Source organism: Sapajus apella, unplaced genomic scaffold (genome assembly GCF_009761245.1).
Source record: "Sapajus apella isolate SASKATOON/1434 unplaced genomic scaffold, GSC_monkey_1.0 scaffold37, whole genome shotgun sequence".
Classification (NCBI taxonomy): Eukaryota; Metazoa; Chordata; class Mammalia; order Primates; family Cebidae; genus Sapajus; species Sapajus apella.
Window position 1 is genome coordinate 3173193 of NW_022436977.1, and position 19721 is coordinate 3192913.

The window sequence follows — 19721 nt, forward strand, 5'->3', positions numbered from 1 at the left end:
TCTCGATTTCCTGACCTCGTGATCCACCCGCCTCGGCCTCCCAAAGTGCTGGGATTACAGGCTTGAGCCACCGTGCCCGGCAACACTTCTATATCTATATACAAGCTATGTGTGAACCAGTGTCATTTACTGAACATAAAGGGAACCCATTTGATTAGGGCAGGGCAAGAGATGCAGGCAATGTACACTTTCAGGCATGAGTGAGAAGGTGATGGTAGCAGTTGAAAAGTCTGAAATAGTGCAATCAGTTCACATTTATGCTAAACAGTGTGGCACCAAAGCACAAAGAATGTAGTATTCATTTAAGCCAAATCACTATTTAGGGTTGCTATTACAGGGTTTGATTTTTAAAATGTAAGGAAATCTAGTTACAAGTTAAAGTCCTAGATGTATGTGATTACTCATACTTTTTTGCCCACTGTGAGGCTGAGAAAAGGCGAGGGTGTCGCTATTAGGTTGGTGCAAAAGTAATTGCGGTTTTTGCCATTCATTGCAGTTTTCGCCGTTACTTTTAATGGTGAAAACTGCAATTACTTTTGCATCAGCTTAATAGCTCACGAATCTTTTTAAAAACAATTTTTAAAATTATTGTGACGTATATTACAACTGAGAACATAAATGCTGTGTACAGTTTGAAGAATAAAATTGAAGCACATTCCTGTGTACTGTGCGCTCAGCATTAGAAACAGGATCTTTCTAGTACTTTTGAAGACCCACCCTCTCAATTCCCCCTCCTACCTCCATTGCATCCTTTCCACTCCCTTAAGACATAACAGATACCCCAGAGTTTGTATCCCTTGCTCATTTGCTTTTCTTTGGAGCTTTACACCTAAGTATGGAGACTACAGTGATACATTGTTTTGCTTGGTATGTTGTAGACATTTATGTAAATGGAATCACACTGCATGTTTTTCTGTTAACTTTTTTTTTCTTTCAAAATCACTTTTGAGATGTGTTTGAGATGAATTTGTAGTTCATTTGTACTCGATTTCCATTGTGTGATCATGCCATCATATTTTATCCATTCTACCATTTTTTTTTTTTTTTTTTTGAGATGGAGTCTCACTCTGTTGCTCGTGTTGAAGTGCAGAGGTTTGATTATAGCTCACCACAGCCTCCAGCATCTGGGCTCAAGGGATGCTCCCACCTTAGCCTCCAGAGCTAGGACTGCAGGTGCATGCCACCATACCTGGCTAATTTTTTAACTTTTTGAAGAGACAGGGTCTCACTGTGATGCCCAGGCTGGTCGCAAACTCCTGGGCTCACATGATCCACCTGCCTTGGCCTCCCAAAGTTCTGGGATTATAGGAATGAGCCACCTCAGCCAGCCTCAATTCTACTATTGATGGAATTCAGGTTGTTTCTGATTTTGTGAAAGTAAAACTCAGGCTTTTATGAATGTTTTCTTAGTGCCCACTTTGCAGATTTCTCTGGGATATACCCAGGAGTGCAATACTGGGTAGACCCACCGTTAACTTTATAACGTGTGGGTTCCAGCCAGCTTAATGTAGGTGAGACTTTCTAGTGCTTTGCCTCACACCTGTGGCACTAACCTCTTCCCTCCTGCCCTAGATGCTCAGTTCTAAGATGTGGAAGTATTAGCTCCCTTTAGGGTAAGCCTCTAACTGATGGTAGATAAAGGCTATGAATAAATGCTGCCTCTCTTTTTGTCTTTCACGACCCACGACCAAGAGTTGCATTTCATACGGCTTCTCAGTGAGGACCCAGGAACCACAGCACCTCTGGCAGCATGCAGAATGCACCCTCATGTTGCTCTCACTTCTTCCCTGCTTCGTTCTCTTGTTCAAACTTGCCCCCTGGGGGTCACTCTCCAATACAATGCTCTGCCTTACTTAGTTGGCTGTGTTTTCCGGGAATCCCAGGCTAAGACACTTTGATTCCATTATAAACATTTACAGCTATAAATTTTCTTTTCAGCACCTTCATTAGCTGTATCTCAACATATTTTGATTTGCAGGGTTTTTTGTTTTTGTGGAGTAGGGAGTTCTAAGACTTTCCTAGTTTTCACGATTATGTTGTCATTTACCTATTGATTATTTGTATGTGTTTATATTTTGTAGATTTTGACAGGTATCTTTTTTGTTATTGATCTCTTAGTTATATTGTGATTAGAGGTTTTTTCTGTTCAATTCTGCTTCTTCGAAATTTATTGAGACTTGCTTTGTGACTTACTACATGACCAATTTTTACAAATGTTTTCTACATGCTTGAAAAAAGTGTTTTCTTCAGTATTGTGGGCACAATGTCTATATTATTGTCCTCTCAAATCTACTTTTTCTTTCTTTCTTTCTTTCTTTTTTTTTTTTTTTGAGACAGAGTTTCGCTCTTTTTGCCCGGGCTGGAGTGCAATGGCGTGATCTCAGCTCACTGCAATCTCCTCCTCCCGGGTTCAAGCGATTCTCCTGCCTCAGCCTCCTGAGTAGCTGGGATTACAGGCACCACTACACCTGGCTAACTTTTGTATTTTTAGTAGAGACGGGGTTTCTCCATGTTGGTCAGGCTGGTCTCAAACTCCCAGCCTCAGGTGATCCACCCACCTCGGTCTCCCAAAGTGCTGGGATTGCAAGTGTGAGCCACCGAGCCCGGCTGTCCTCTAAAATCTTCTGTATACAGCTAGTGCTCAACTTACGACCACGATTGGGTCGACAGACCGGTTGTAACACGATTTGGTCGTAAGCTGAGTAGGCTATATGTACAGTACTGTGAAACGATGTTAAAAAAATCTTTGTCATATTTTATCATAATTTTCTTTCATTATTGTTATATATCATAATTTTCTTTGTTCATTTTATGCCATTTGTATCATCTCTACACCATTTTGTTTCTTATTTTTACATTCGTCAGGTTTAAGTAAAACACTGCATTACCAGAACAACTCGTTTAATATTTGCAAAATATTGTGGTCGTAAAGTCGAATGGTCGTAAGTTGCATAGGTCGTAAGTCGTTCAATACCTGTACTTGCTGATTGTTTTTCATATGCCTGATGTGTCAATTACAGAGAGAAGGATATTCACATCTCCCACTATGACGGTAGATTTGTCCATTTCTCTTGGGCAGTCAATTTTTGCTGCATATGTTTTTGCTTTAAATCATCTCCCCAAATTAGTGAGGGCTCAAGAATGGAGTTGAGGTCAAGAAAATGATTGTTTCAGCATTTCAGATTATCTTAGGCTGTTTTAAAAAGAAAAAAGTGGATAAGCCTTAGCTGAGCCATTTTATTTAAAGTGAGTAATGAGTGAACAGGTAAAAAAAAGCCCCTCATTTGTGTTCTATATGAATATATGGATTTTTCACATAACTGAAGTTTAGGCCAATTAAGTGTCTAAATCTCTAAAAAATTTAACTGTTTTCTCTCCCCACCCTTTTATTTTGAAAAACATCAAATCAATATAAATTTAAAGGACTAGTGTAATGAAAGCACAGGAAACATGAACACCTTCGAGATTCACCAGTTTTAATGGTTTTGTCATACCTGCCTTCCCCTCACCCAATATATATATTTTTTGGTTGAGTCATTGAGAAACAACTTGCAAGCATCATGACACTTCACCTCTGTATGTTTTGGCATTCATCTCCCAAGAATAAAGATATTCTCCTAAGGAACCACAATACTGCTATGACATATAAGGCTTTAATGACGTATTAGGATTTTCAATAGAAAATCATCTATTACATACTCATTTTCAAGTTTCCCCAATTAAGCCCCAAAATGTCCTTTGTAGTTAGTTTTTATTTAAAAATTTAGTATTCAAGTAAATTCCCTGTTGCATTTAATTGTAGTGCTTTTCAAAATTTGGAACCAGTAACCCCTACCTTGCTCAGACCTCCAATTTTTTTCTGACTTATAAGAAATTGAGCCCTAGAGTTCAGGTCAGTTGTAGTGTGCAATGTTAGACGATCTCTTGGCTGGATTGTCTGATTTTTCCCTTGGGGTAGATTTAGATTACTTTGTGGCAGGAATACTGTAGAGGTGATATTTCCCTTTCATCGTATCAGGAAGCACATGATGTCCTTTCCCTCCCATTATTGGTGATGCCATTTCTTTGGTCAGGTTTATTCAGGTATAATTTATATATCATATAATCTATCCTTTTTAGTGTATAGTTCCATGACTTTTTTTTTTTTTTTTTTTTTTTTTTTGAGATGGAGTTTCACTGTGCTGCCCAGGCTGGAGGGCAACGGCATGATCTAAGCTCACTGCAACCTCCACCTCCTAGATTCAAGCGATTTTCATGCCTTACTTAGCCTCCCGAGTAGCTGGGATTACAGGTGCCCACCAGCAAGCTGAGCTAATCTTTTATATTTTTAGTAGAGACAGCATTTCGTCATGTTGGCCAGGCTGGTCTCGAATTCCTGATCTTAGGTGATCTGCCTGCCTCAACTTCCCAAAGTACTGGGATTACAGGCATGAGCCACTGCGCCTGGCCAAATTTTTGCGTTTTTAGTAGGGTTGGGATTTCACCATGTTGATTGGGATAGTCTTGAACTCCTGACCTCAGATGACCCACCCGCCTTGGCCTCCTAAAGTGCTGGGATTGCAGGCGTGAGCCACTGCGTCCGGCCCCATAACTTTTTAATAAAAGTGTACGGTTGCATAACTATCACTTCAATCTAGATGGAAAATATTTCCACCATCCCCAAAAGTTCTCACGCCCCTTTGTACTCAATCCCCTCTTCACATCCCCAAATCCAGGGAACCACAGAGTCAATTTCTGCCACTATAGCTTTGACTTTTCATGAATGTGAAATAAATGGAATCATGTACTATGTAAGCTTTTGTGTCTGGCTTCTTTCATTTACCATAATACGTTTGGGATTTACCCATGCTGTTGCATGTATCAATAGTTCGTTTGTTCCTTCCTTTTTTTTTTTTTTTTTTTTTTTTGACGGGGCGTTGTTTTGCTTTTGTTGCCCAGGCTGGAGTGCAATGGCACGACCTTGGCTCACTGCAACTTTTGCCTCCCAGGTTCAAGTGATTCTCCTGCCTCAGCCTCCTGAGTTGCTGGGATTACAGGCATGCGCCACCATGCCTGGCTAATTTTGTATTTTTAGTAGAGACAGGGTTTCTCCATGTTGGTCAGACTGGTCTCAAACTCCCAACCTCAGATGATCCGCCCACCTTGGCCTCCCAAAGTGCTGGGATAACAGGCGTGAGCCACCACATCCGGCCTTGCGTATAGCAAAAGTTATTTATTCACTAACAGTTGATGGACATTTGGGTTGTTTCAAGCTTTTAGTTATTATGAATCAAGCTCCTATGAACCTCTGTGTAGACCTGTTTACATTTTTGTTGAATAAATACTTAGAAATGAGAATACTGGGTTGTACGGTAAGTGTATGCTTAACTTTGTAAGAATCTGCTAAACTATTTTTTTTCAGTGGCTGTACAATTTTGCATTCCACCAGCAATAGATGAAAATTCTGGTTGTACCACATCCTTGTCAGAACTTAGTATTGTCAATCTTCTAAGTTTTAACCTTTCTAGTAGATGTGTAGTAGAATCTTATGGCAGAGTAATGCTAAATTTAATTATATGGTACAATGGTGTCCACCAGATCTTTCTATTGTAAATATTCCTTTTTACCCCTGTCATCAATAGATGACATTTGTAGGCAATATTTGTAGGCAATACCTTTAGGTCATGGGCGTATTCTATTTTATTTTAGTCAATGGTTTTGGCATCTATTAATAATATTTGCCTGAATTAATTATTACATTGGTGATTGCAAAATAAGGATTTAAGAAAATTCTACATTTTCTACATTTATGAACTAATATTCTTTTTAAAATATTTTTTTATTTTTAATTTTTTTGCGTTCATAGTAGGTGTATATATTTATGAGGTACATGAGATGTTTTGATACAGGCATACAATGTGAAATAAGCACATCCTGAAGAATAGGTTATCCATCTCCTCAAGCGTTTATCCATTGAGCTGCAAACAATCCCATTTCACTCTTCAAGTTAATTTAAAATGTACCGTTATTTACCATAGTTACCCTGTTGTGCTATCAAATATTAGGTCTTAGTCCTTCTATTTTTTGTAAACTTTAACAATCCTCATCTCTCCCACATCCCCTAACTACCCTTCCCAGCCTCTGATAACCATCCTACTCTCTTTGTCTGAGAGCTAAATTGTTTTGATTTTTAGATCCCACAAATAAGTGGGAATATGTGATCTTGTTCTTTCTCTACCTGACTTATTTCACCCATGTTGCTGCAAATGACAGGATCTCATTTTTTTAGAGCTGAATAGTACTCCATTGTGCATCTGTAAAACATTTTCTTTATTCATTCATTTGTTGATGGACTTAGGTTGCTTACTAATTTTAATTACTGCAAATAGTGCTGCAAAAAACAAAGGAATGCAGGTATCTCTTTAATATACTGATTTTCTTTCCTTTGGTAATATATCCAGCAGTGGGATTGCTGGATCCTAAGGCAGCTCAGATTTTGGTTTTGTTGTTGTTGTTGTTGTTTTGAGGAACACCTAAACTGTTCTCCACAGTGGTTGTACTAACTTACATTCCTACCACAGTGTACAAGGGTTCCCTTTTCTCCACTTCCTTGCCAGCATTTGTTATTGCCTGTCTTTTTAATATTAAGCCATTTTAACTGGAGTGAGATGATATCTCGTTGTTTTGAGTGGCATTTCTTTGATGATCAACGATGTTGAGCACCTTTTCATAAACCTGTTTCCCAGTTGTATGTCTTCTTCTGAGAAATGTCTATTGAGACCTTTTGCTCATCTTTTGAAAGGATTATTAGATTTTTTTCCTGTAGAGTTGTTTGAGTTCCTCATATATTCTGGTTATTAATCACTTGTCAAACAAGTAGTTTGCAAATTTTGTCTCACATTCTGTGGGTTGTCTCGCCACTTTGTAGATTGTTTCCTCTGCTGTGCAGAAGCTTTTTAAGCTGATGTGATCCCATCTGCTCATGTTTACTTTGGTTACCTGTGCTTGTGAGGTATTGCTCAAGAAATTTTTGCCCAGACCAATGTCCTAGAGATCTTCCCCAATGTTTTCTTGCAGTAGTTTTATGGTTTGAAGTGTTATAGATTTAAGTCTTTAATCCATTTTGATTTGTGTTTTGTGTAAGGTGAGAGGTAGAGGTCTAGTTTCATTCTTGTATATATGGATATCCAGTTTTTCCAGCACCATTTATTGAAAATATTGTCTTTTTCCTAGTGCATGTTTTTGACGCCTTTGTTGAAAATGAGTTCACTGTAAGTGTGTGGATTTGTTTCTGGGTTCTGTACTTTGTTCTATTGGTCTATGCCTGCTTTTATACCAGTACCATGCTGTTTTGGTTACCATAGCTCTGTAGTATAATTTGAAGTCAGGTAATGTGATTCCTCCAGTTATATTATTTTTGCTCAGGATGGCTTTGACTATTCTGGGTCTTTTGTGATTCGATATAAATTTTAGGTTTTTTTTCTATTTCTGTGAAGAATGTCATTGGTATTTTAATAGGGATTGTGTTGAACCTGTAGATTGCTTTGTGTAGTATGGACAGTTTAACAATAATTATTCTTCCAATCCATGAACATGGCATATTTTCCCATTTTTTGATGTCCTCTTCAATTTCTTTCATCAGTGTTTTATAGTTTTAATTGTAGAGATTTTTCACTTCTTTGGTTAAGCAAATTCCTGTTTGATTAGATATGTGGCTATTATAAATGAGGTTACTTTTAAATTTATTTTTCCCCTTGTTCACTGTGGCTATATAGAAATGGACAAATTCCTAGACACATACAATCTACCAAGATTGAACCAGGAGGAAATCCAAAACCTGAACAGATCAGATAACAAAACAAGTAATGAGATTGAAGTTGTAATAAAAAGTCTCCTAGTAAATAAAAGCCCAGGGACTGATGCCTTTGCTGCTGAATTCTACCACACATTTAAAGAAGAACTAATACCAATTCTATTCAAACTGTTCCAAAAAATAGAGGAGGAGGGAATACTTTCAAATTTTTGCATGTTGATCTTGTATCCTGCAAATTTACTGAGTTTTTTTATCAGTTCTAATAGTTTTCTTGTGGAATCTTTAGATTTTTCCAAATATAAGAGCATATCATCTGCACATAAGGGTAATTTGACTTCTTCATTTCCAATTTGGAAGCACTTTACTATCATTCTCTTGTCTGATCACTCTAGCTAGGATTTCCAGTACTATGTTGAATAGCAATAGTGACAGTGGGCATCCTTGTTGTGCTCCAGATCTTAGATGAAAGACTTTCAGTTTTTCCCTATTCAGTATGATACTAGCTGTAGGTTTGTCATATGTGGCTTTTATTATGTTGAGGTATGTTCCTTCTATCTCCAGTTTTTGAGTTTTTATCACAAAGCAATGTTAAATTTTACCAAATGCTTTTCCAGCATCAATTGAGATGATCATATGGTTTCACTCTTAATTCTGTGGATATGATTATCACATTGATTTGTGTGTGTTGAACCATCCTTGCATCTCAGGGATAGATCCCACATGGTCATGATGAATGATCTTTCTAATTGTTGAATCTGGTTTGCTAGTATTTTGGTGAAGATTTTTGTGTCAATATTTATCAGAGATATTGGTCTGTAGTTTTCTTTTCTGGAGTGTGTTTGTCTGGTTTTGGTGTCAGGTTAATACTGGCCTCTTAGAATGAGTTTAAAAGTGTTCCTTCCTCCTCTATTTTTTGAAATAGTTTGAATAGAATTGGTATTAGTTCCTCTTTAAATGTTTGGTAGAATTCACCAGCAAAGCCATCAGGTCCTGTGCTTTTATTTACTAGGAGATTTTTTATTACAACTTCAATCTCATTACTTGTTATTGGTCTGTTAAGGTTTTGGATTTCTTCCTGGTTCAATCCTGGTAGGTTGTATGTGTCTAGGAATTTTTCCATTTCTTCTAGATTTTCTAATTTATTGGCATATGGTTGTTTATAGTAGTCACTAATGATCCTTTAACTTTCCACAGTATCAGTTGTAATGTCTCCTTTTTCATTTTTGATTTTATTTATTTTCATGTTTTCTCTTATTTTTTCTTAGTGTGGCTAAAGGTTTGTAAATTTTGTTTAACTTTTCAAAAAACCAACCTTTTGTTTCATTGATCTTTTGTAATTTTTAAATTTCGATTTCATTTACTTCTCTGATGTTTATTTCTTCCACTAATTTTGAGTTTGGTTTACTCCTGATTTTCTAGTTCTTTAAGATGAATTATTATATTATTTGAAGTTTCTTCTCTTTTTTGATATAAGCACTTATAGCTGCAAACTTCCCTCTTAGTATTGCTGCTTTTGCTGTATCTGATACACTTTGGTATTCTGTGTTTCCATCATCATTTTTTTCAAGAAATTTTTCAATTTTCTTCTTAATTTCTTCACTGTCACTCAGAAGCATATTGTTTAATTTCCATGTATTTGTATAGTTTCCAAAATTCCTCTTGTTGTTAATTTCTAGTTTTACTCCATTGTGTCAGAGAAGATGCTTGATAAATTTCAGTTTCTGAATCTTTTAAGACTTATTTTGTGACCTAACATATGGTCTATCCTTGAGAATGATCCATGTGCTGAGGAAATTAACTGATATTCTTTAGTAAAAAAGAATCTCTTCCCTTCCCCTCCAGCCCGGTTTTCTAGGGTCTACACAAATGGACTCTTTTTTTTTTTATCTCGTCCATTATAATCCATTACCTCATTACTAATTTTGGTGCTCAAGCTGCCCTACAGTTGACCATGGGAGCCTCTTCTAGCTGGCTTTCATATCCCTTTGGCATGTCTCCATCAGTCTTCAAACATGTCTTCACCTTCTCGAATCATAAGACTTTCCAGGCTCATCTTATACTTTCCTGGAATTATCCATTGCTCTAAAGAGCCCTGGCTCCTTTTAATGAGAAATGGTGTTTTAAAAGCAAATTGTGGGCATCCCAGTTACAGGGGTATCTTGTTTTGAAGCTCCTTCAGTGGGTATACCTGGAGTATATGCTATATTTTAAAAAATACTGATTTTATATTACATGGCCAATTCAAACCCAACACTACCAGGGTTCTTTTGCATCTATGCTCATTCTAAATTCTCCTACAGTGAGAAGCTTGATGTTTTCTTCTCCAAAATATCAATATATTTATTTATTTTATCCTACAATTATATATAAATAGTTTCAAAATTATACTTGTTGCTTTACTAACAACAAACCTACTAAGTAAATTCAAGATTTTTTGCAGTTATTTTTGGTCACAGGATGTTACTTGCTTAGATGATATTATTTTCAAAAACTAGTTGAACTGATTATGTTTTCTCTGTTGTTGTGTTAGCAATCTGATAATACAATTAAATTGACTTGTGTCTGCATTTAATGTTAGGGTTTGACCCACCCATTCTTTTAAATTTAATTTTACTTTTGAATGTGGATGACATTTTCTTGGTTTAATAATGTAAGTCTACCTTGTTTTCAGCAAGACAACTGATAAATTTCTTGTGATCATTTCAGAGAAAGTTTTATCTGCTAGAAGTACCCCAACTAAACAGTTGTTGTTGTTGTGTGGGTCAATTTAATTCTGCAGAAGGGTCTTTAGTGACAACTATAGGACCCAGTGACATTATAGAAACAATTATTGGTGCCCTCTTACTGGATGGTGGTAAGCTCTTTTGGAACAGACGCTGTCTTTGAATCTCCAGAGCCTAAGAAATGATTAATTCATAAAAGTTATTCAATAAATCTTTATTGAGTAAAGGGAAGGGTGAACAAATAGGTAAGTAAGGGGAAGAGAAGTATATCTCAAAAAGCTAAAATGATAGGCCAACACCAATTGAATTAAGTAGGACTGAATGAAGTGTGACATTTATGTTATAAAAAACAATGTATGCATAAATGTAGAGAATGTGGAAATTCCGGCTTAACAACCATATAAAAAGATTTTTTTGACTCAGGATATTGGTGCTGAAAAAGCTCAAAACCTTGATAAAATTTTAGACTTCGTTAACTATTTTCTGTATGTGTATAATATCAAGGTAGTCCCACTATCCATTGCTCTGAAGTGCTGTATCCAATTCCAGGTCACACACTTTTTAAGAGGGACACTGAGGCAGAGGAAGCATTTTTAGGTGAGTAACCAGGAGGTTGAAGAGTCTGAAAACCACATCCAGGTACTATTATAGTTGATGGAAAATATTGGGGTAGTTTTCACTGGAGGTGATTTTGAGATGAGATGAAATAAGAACTCTTCAAATTCCTGAACGATTGTCACGAAGGAAAAAGATCAGTCACTCTGTGGAGTTTTAAATAGCAGGACTAAGACCAATTCATGTAAGGTATAGAGGCTGACTTCAGCCTAATATAAGAAATTCTTGCAGAGTTGAACAGAGAAGGAATGAGTCACTTCACATTGATGAGCTTCAAACATGGTGAGGTCCGCGGCATTGTCACCACTGCCTCTGTGACCATCTTTCAGGAGTGTTGGAAAGAAATGCCCTGCTTGAATTAGATAAATGCGCCTGAAGGAACTGTCCAGCTGAAAGACTCCATACTTGAGCCTTCTGGGCCAGTGTCATCAAAGAACATTGATGTTTTCTAATAATTAGATTTCTCTAATAATGGAGGAACATTTCCATGTACAGATAGGTGTGATTTTTGTGTCATTCACCAGGTGGCTCTACATAGTGTTTATCAAATTCAGATCACAAATACTAATCCTTAAAATACTGCTTAACATACTGCTTTTACGGATTCACAATCAATGAGAACATCTCAGAGGGTCTGAGAAGGAAGTTGTTTTAACTTTAACTCAGAATTTAGTTGTCAACGGAACTAAGTTTTTAATGCTATTATCTCTGCTTTCAAGTTTCCTTGGTAATGCTGGCTGCTTTCTTCCTTTCTGCATCTCCTGCCTCTGAGGTCATCATTTTATGCTGTTTCTAGTGCATAACGCTGTTTGAGACCAGTCTCAAACACAATTTTTTAAAGCAACCACAAGGTGGCTCTGCTAGTCTTACAAAATCAAGCTGCTGGCCTTTTCCAGCCTCTGTTTCCTAAGGGCCTTGGACAGGACTGTGCTCCACAAGGCCTGGGACCACTGGGTTACCTGTGTACATGAGTTAAGCTAGAACGACTGCACCTGACCCAGATGGGTGACGTGATCCAAAGAGCATTATAAGTACTGGGGTTTTCTGGTTGTCTCTTCCAAGTTACCATTTTAAGGATAAATTAGAGTTCATGATTGGAACCCTTTTCTTCTAAATCAGTGAAGAGCAGAAGGCCCTGAAATCTGACAAAACCCTTTTCCTGCCCAGCCACTAGGTATTTTCAACTAAGTATATTTCATTTCCTTCCAGGCGGCTTAGCCCTCTGTGCTGATGAGCTAATTCTAATTAGCAGCAGCAGGAACAGTTTAATGGTGTTCCGATCCTGCTCGTGCCATCATCAAAAAATTGATTTTTGCAGGTGTATGCATTTTAATGAATGGGAAAAATAAGCATTGTCCTCAAAGGTAAGAAAGGGATGTTTCTCACTGAGTCTAAAGAGCTTACACCAGCTGTGCTGCGGGTGGGCAAGAAGAGTTAATGGCTTCCAAGGGCTCTTAGTGTCCTTGCGGTTCCCAATTCTAAGAAGATCTATGTGTACACAGATGGTACTTTCAGATATCTTCAGAAAAATCTCTCTGCTTCTCTGTGTCGGTTCCTTCTGTGTTACCCACTGTGTTCTTCCTTTGTAAGTCCTCTGTACGATTCAGAATTTCATTCATTCATTAATTTACTCATTCATTCAGTAGAAATATTTATACCTACTTTGTGTACAGCACATACTCTAAGTGCTATAGGAGATTTTTTTTTTTTTTTTTTTTTTGAGATGGAGTCTTGCTCTACAGTCACCCAGGCTGGAGTGCAGTGGCATGATCTCAGCTTACTACAACTTCCGCCTCCTGGGTTCAAGCAATTCTCCCGCCTCAGCCTCCTGAGTAGCTGGGATTACAGGCACGTGCCACCACGCCCAGTTAATTTTTGTATTTTTAGTAGAGATGGGGTTTTACCGTGTTGGCCAGCCTGGTCTTGAACTCATAACCTCAGGTAATCCAGCCGCCTCGGCCTTCCAAAGTGCTGGGATTACAGGTGTGAGCCACCGTGCCTGGCCCTACAGGAGATTTAAAGATGAATTCCCCTATCTCATGGAGGTTGTTAAGAGGTGAAATACACAAATACATGAAAAGTAACAAGTTATGAGCCAAAAGTTGGACAGGACAAGGAATGTGTGCTGAATATGGAAATTTCACTCGTGGATTCTCAGCTAGCACCCTGCATTATGAGGTCAGAGAGAACTCTGTAGAATCCCCTCCTGGAGGATTATCTATGTTCAGTCACCATTTATTCTTTTAAAATTATCTACAAGTTCTCAGAAAGGTAGCACGGGAAAGGAGGTTCAGTGGTCACATGATTGCTTATCCCTGGGGTTCCAGGAAGGATGTTACTGACAAGAAGGTAATAATGCCTAGAAGAGGACTTAGGAAATGTGACACAAGTAGAGGCTACTGGCTGACCAGAGATATTTTCTAGAGATTTCTGCTAAACAGGATGTATTGGCTCTGGAATTATTTTTTGTCTTTTTCCAAGTGAGATTTTAAAAAAGTTATTCACAAAAATTGTCAACATACAAGAATAGTACAATAAAACATGCGTATTCCCAACAGGAAGATTCAACAGTTGCTAATATTTTGCCACATTTGCTTCAACTACCTGTGTGTTCCCAAAATGTTTCTTAAAGATGTTTTCCCTCTGAAACTAGGATACAATTAAAGAGACATGCATTGGGTGCCATGTCTCTTTAGTCTCCTTTAATCTAGGAGAGTTCTTTGTAAAAAACAAAATGACTCTTTGAAAGGACAATGCCTTAATTGTCTTACACATTCTGGGTTTGCCTGTTGGTTTCCTCTGATGTCTTAAAACTTGCCCTATCCTTCTGTATTTCCGAGAGACTACAAACTTAGTCATGAAGACGATCCTGAGTGTACAGTCTTTCTTGAGACTTTCAGCCAGTAATGAAAAAGACAGACAAGTGTTGGCAAAGGTGTGGAGAAATGGGAACCCTTATATACTGCTGGTGGGAATGCAAAATGGTGCAGCCACTCTGGAAAATAGTGTGTCTATTTCTTTAAAAGTTACAGATAAATTTATCATACAACTCAGAAATTCCACTCCTAAGTATCTCCTCAGGAGACATACACACGTATGTCCACGCAACGACCTGCACATGAATGTTCATAGCAGCATTGCTTTTAATGGTCAAGAAATGGAAACAACTCAAATGTTATCAACTGATGTGTGAATAAACAAAATATAGAACAGAACATTGTTCAGCAATAAAAATGAACTATTGTGATTCCTCAAACTGTTAAAAATAGAACTATCATGCGATCAAGCAATCTCACTTCTGGGTGTATATCCAAAAGAACTGACAGCAATGTCTCAAAGAGATATTTGCACACACATGTTCGTAACAGTATCATTCAAAATAAACAAGAGATAGAAGCAACACAGATATTCATTGATGCATGAATGGATAACCAAAATGTAGTATATACATGCAATGGAATATTTAAAAAGAAGGACATTTTAGTATTAAAAAAGAAGGAAATTCTGTAAATTCTGTAGGTGCTACAACATGGATGAAACTTGAAGACATTAAATAAAATAAGCCAGTCACAAAACAACAATTATTATATGATTCCACTTATATAGGGTATCTAGTCTTTTATGCCCTACTTAGGCTGAGCTGGCCATGGTTCTGCTGGTCACCTCTGGGGCTTTCGAGAGCCCATTCCACATCCGCATTAGTGGTTGTGGCCTCTGGAGTCCTTTCCTAAACTGTTGCAAGCTGAACCGATCTTAGAACTCATTAGAGTTGCTTGCAACAGTTTCATTGGATGCATGGTTAGCTACAGTGATAGCCTGACTTAAATGAGTCCTTTTTGTCACAGGTTTAATGTAGCCGAAAGCCCATGTGCCATATTGAAAACTCCTCACAACTGCATCCTAGTTAAACTTCACTTCTATCATCATAATAACCCAGATGCAAGGATAGGCAAGAAGGCATTATTGAGAGGAGAAGTGGGGATGTGACCTTCATCCCCAATTCAGACGTGTGTTCTTTTGCGTTTCATTTGGTTATATTTTCTTCTTGTGGGTGCATGTGATTTGTCACACGCTTGCCTCTATGAGCACTGGAAATGTCTGTGAGGAGACCTGGTAGCTCCTGACACCTTGAGATCAGAGCTAATTAGGTGTTGTTCCAGAGCCTTGCATCAGATGATAAGCTAAATATTGAAATACAAAGCCTTTAGCTCTGACAGGGCAAAGGTAGCAGGGCCCAGATATAACTCTCCCAGATATGCCTTTGATTACAAGGAAGCTTTAGGAATATTTATAAGACTTTAAAAAGGAATCTGGATTATCATCAGATGGCTTTGTATACACATAATGTTAAAATGTTCTAAGAGGAAGACTAAGGGAAGACAAACACTGGGCAAGGCAGGCTTTATTCCTTTTTCTGCCCCATTAAACTGAGAGCTTTGTTACCTCAGTATACATTTCCTATTTCTGTTATTTACTCATGTGATCTTGAGTCAGTCATACAGCCAGGGAAGGTATGAAAATACATGTTCTAATATGGGGCAGGTTCTGACTCATCAGAGGGATGGTCCCCAAGATTCCTGCTGTGCTAGGCGTTAACCATTGTGAATTACTTGGTGAATTGTAGTGAGGTCTAGGATGTCCTGGGAGAAGGTTGAGTACAGCCAGGGGCAAAGAGAGGCTTTGGAACAAAAGCTTGAATAACTATTAGCAGAATAATTTTGAAGATTTGGGGCAACGGTTATTTACCACCTCATTTGGAATTGTGTCAGTTTTTTAACAATTAGTATGGCTGTACTAGTGCATAATGGCCACGTGTAACCTTTCCATGGTTCCGTTCCTCATCTACAGAATGGGGGTAAACCAGGCTACCTGCCTTGTAGAGTTATTGAACCTTACATGTAGATATTATTTGAGCACAGTAAAACCTATAAAACAGAAATACAGAGTAAGAGTTTTTGAGGGTAATTCCTTCTTCTTGGGGGGTGGGAAGCTTTCCCAGTTGGTGAACGTTCTCTGGGGCTGAGGTTGTTAGAGGGCTGACTCCAATCTGAGATTACAGAGTATTCCATTAAAACTAAGGACTGAAAATAGACAATGGGATGGGCCCTCTAGGAGAGCACTTCAGACAGCCACTGGGTCCAGCGTATGGGAGACCAGGACTGAAGCTCCAGGAAGAAGAAAAAATGACCCCTTCCATCCCTAGGGCTGTCTCTGATGTCTGCCTTTTACCTGCTTCCTGTAGGGTGATTTGGTATCTGTGACCAAGGGATGGAGGAGAGAAGAAACCCATGTTTCAACTCTGACCCCATCAGGGAGGTAACTGTTTTCTGCCAAAGGGAGTATAATTAAAAGAGCCTGACTCATAAGTGGTACTCATTAAATATTTGATAATTAACACCGTGGTAGTACTAGCAGCTTACAGGAGAACACACGGCAGGACACGACATTCAGATTAGAGAGAGGGAGAAAGCAAATAAACTATTAAAATGGAAGGGAATCTATTGGTGGGAATAAATAAGTAATAGCAGGCATGTTTCAGAGCATATTGAAACAATGCAATGTCTTTGTTATCTCTCAATTCATTTATTTAATACAAAAATTCATGGCATCTTATGGCAGATTAGGGTTTATTTATCTGACACGATGCTGCCATCACCCTGTCCTTCTCATATACTTGTCTTAGTACGTTCTATGCTGCTAAATTCCTGGTCCAGTCACTTACTAGCTCTGTCTCCAGACAAATAACCTATGTGTCAAAGGTTGCCAGACTTAGGAAATAAAAATACAGGCTGCCTAATTACATCAGAATTTATAATTATCCATGCGTACATGCACTCAGGTAATAGGAAAATATTATACAGAACATACTTTAACAATTACTTGTTGTTTATTTGAAATAAATATCAGTAGCTAAATTACATGCTGCTTTAATTATATTTTCCCAATGATTTGGCTCTCAATCGTTCCTTGTTTTGTAGAACGTGCTTATAAAATTCCTTACACTTACAGTCTAAATTCCATTTACATTGCAACACAGCTTATCTACAGTTATCATATCTGAATCATTTAATTCTTTTGTCCAGAGAACCTTCATTAATGAGAAAAAATACTCGACATTAGTGTGGTGAGCCAGTATACTGGGTATGTCCTGGCATCAAGTTAACAGCCCGGAGAGCTTCTCTTCAAATACGATTTGTTGAGGTATATAATACCATCTTTCATGGCGTTAGTTGCCTTCCTACTCTTCAGGATTACGTTGCAGCTCTTGATCAACAACTTTTTATTAATCCACTGACAAAAAAGAGCATTGTCATCAACTTTTATTTTCTTCTTCTTCAACACTTCATATAAGAATTTCACTTGCTCACAGGCCAGAAGTCCAGGTAAAAGAACAGAGTTCTCTAAGGGCTGAAACTATTTCAAAAGATAGTTATGTAAGTGCCACATTAATTATCCACTTCAAGTAGGAATTTCTTTTCCTGTTCATAAATAATATTGTTCTTTTTAAGAACAGCCTTGGCACTTTTTAAGAACAGCTTTGACTAAAAAGGGACAGTTTTTGGTTAATACTTTCTTTAATGCATTCAGCAAGTTCTTTTAAGCGCTGGAGTACTTCAATAACACTGTTTGCTCCTCTTCAGTTTGCATAATCATATTGCTAAAAGATATTAAAAATTATGAACAAGAAATTAGTAGGCTTCGTTCAACAGATTATTTAAAGAGTCAGCTGCATTTATTCAAGACAGCCAATAGGGTTTTGGATGGGAGAGAATGAAAAACTGTCAGGTCTCCAAGACCATCCCCACCATCAGAAATTTACTAGAAGATAGATTTAACTATTCTACAATATAAATGTTCTTCAAAACATATTGGTCTATACAACGAAACATACAATGTTATCGTCAACTAAAAACAATAAATACTTTTCTTTGAGACAGGGTCTTGCTGTGTTGCCCAGGCTGGAGTGCAGTGGCATGATCATGGGTCACTGCTGCCTTGACCTCCTGGTCTCAAGTGATCCTTCTACCTCAGCCTCCCGAGTAGCTGGGATTGAAGGCACACACCAGCATGCCTGGCTAATTTTTGTTTTTTGTTTTATTATTTTTTTTTAACTTTTAAGTTCAGGGATACATGTGCAGGTTTGTTATATAGGCAAACTTGTGTCACGGAGGTTTGTTGTACAGATTATTTTGTCACCCAGGTATTAAGCCTAGTATCTGTTATTTGTTTATTTATATGAGATTTCATACCTCCATACTGGAACCCACAAGAGGAAATATTTTTCTGTTGCATCCCAGAACACATATGCACACAACCCCCAAAGTTTCATAAAATAATGCTTATCCTACAATATGTAATGCATTAACATTTTTTCTTGAAAAAAATGCTGGTCGCAAACCATGAATGGTTGTGATCCATGGTTTGAAAAAGCACAGCTCTAACACAGCTGACATTTATAAAGCCATGCCGTAGCCAGACACTGTACATTCACATTTATTACCCTTGTTTGAGCCATCCATCAACTTCGTGACTTAGATTATCATCTCCATTTTACAGATGAGAAAACTGAGGCTTAAGGAAGTTGCTGCTCAAGGTCACATTTTGGTAGTAAAGTGTGGTGGTAAGTAGCCAAGCAGGGATTTGAACCAAAGGCTGAAGCCAAGAACCAAATGCTTGGTCACCAGACTACATGTCTTCAGCTGCGGAAATGCAGGGCAAACTTATGTCCTTGTTAGAGCACCTGCGTCCTCCAGAAGGCTTTTGGCAAACATTTCTGTGCAGCGCTTGTCATCACTCCTTGGATCAGCTTTCTCGGCTCCTCCTGTGTGTGTGTATGCGAGGACAGAGCAGGGTCCCTGGGGGCCACTCTGCTTCGCTATGGCCATCACACTGCCCAAGTCAGCAGGGATGTTTTCTTTAGGGAGAGGGTGGGAAAAAAACTTTCAGTTTGAGTGTACACTGGTCTGTGACTTGTTTCTACTTCACTATGATTCTTTATCTTCTGTGAGGTGATACTAAGTCAGATATGTATTCAAAGGATATAAGAAAAAGCTGCGTGGGTGTTGAAGCCCAGAGATGGAAAGCAAAGATTAGGGCACTCTTCTCTTTTCCGCTCCGGCCTGGTTCTGCACCTAAAGGGCCCATCTCATCAATTGAACCCCTCTCTAGATAGGTTCAATTGATGAGATGCACAAGGAGTGGTGGGCAGGCTAATAATTTGGACCCACTTCATACACACTTTTCATTGCTGTCTTGGCAGTAATTTGTTGCGGAGGCTGCAGGTGATGAGGGAAGGAGGTCCCAGTGGCTTCTCAGCGGTGACAGCACATGCCTGTCTCACAGTCAGCCCACTCAACTGCACTATGCTGAGCTCAGCAGCACACAGGACCCATATCACCAGCGGGCATCAGGGACCACCTGAAGAGCGGCCCCTGTAAGCCCCGAGGGGATTCTCAAACTTGAGAGTTAGTCAGGATCACCTGGGGGCTGTTAAAATACAGACTGCTAGGCCCCACCCTGAGTTTCTGGCTCAGTAGGCCTGGAGTGTTTACTGAGAATGTGCACTTCTTTTTTTTTTTTTTTTTTTTTTT

General features: G+C 38.3%; 1 protein-coding gene across 1 annotated transcript in view; it reads right to left on the reverse strand.

The window, feature by feature from the left end:
• LOC116564585 (palmitoyltransferase ZDHHC3-like) overlaps positions 1 to 19721 on the reverse strand; it is a 35556-nt gene that overhangs the window by 897 nt on the left and 14938 nt on the right. Inside the window, 1 exon segment of the mRNA XM_032297870.1 lies at positions 18872 to 19045. Coding sequence (XP_032153761.1) covers positions 18872 to 19045 — 174 coding nt within the window.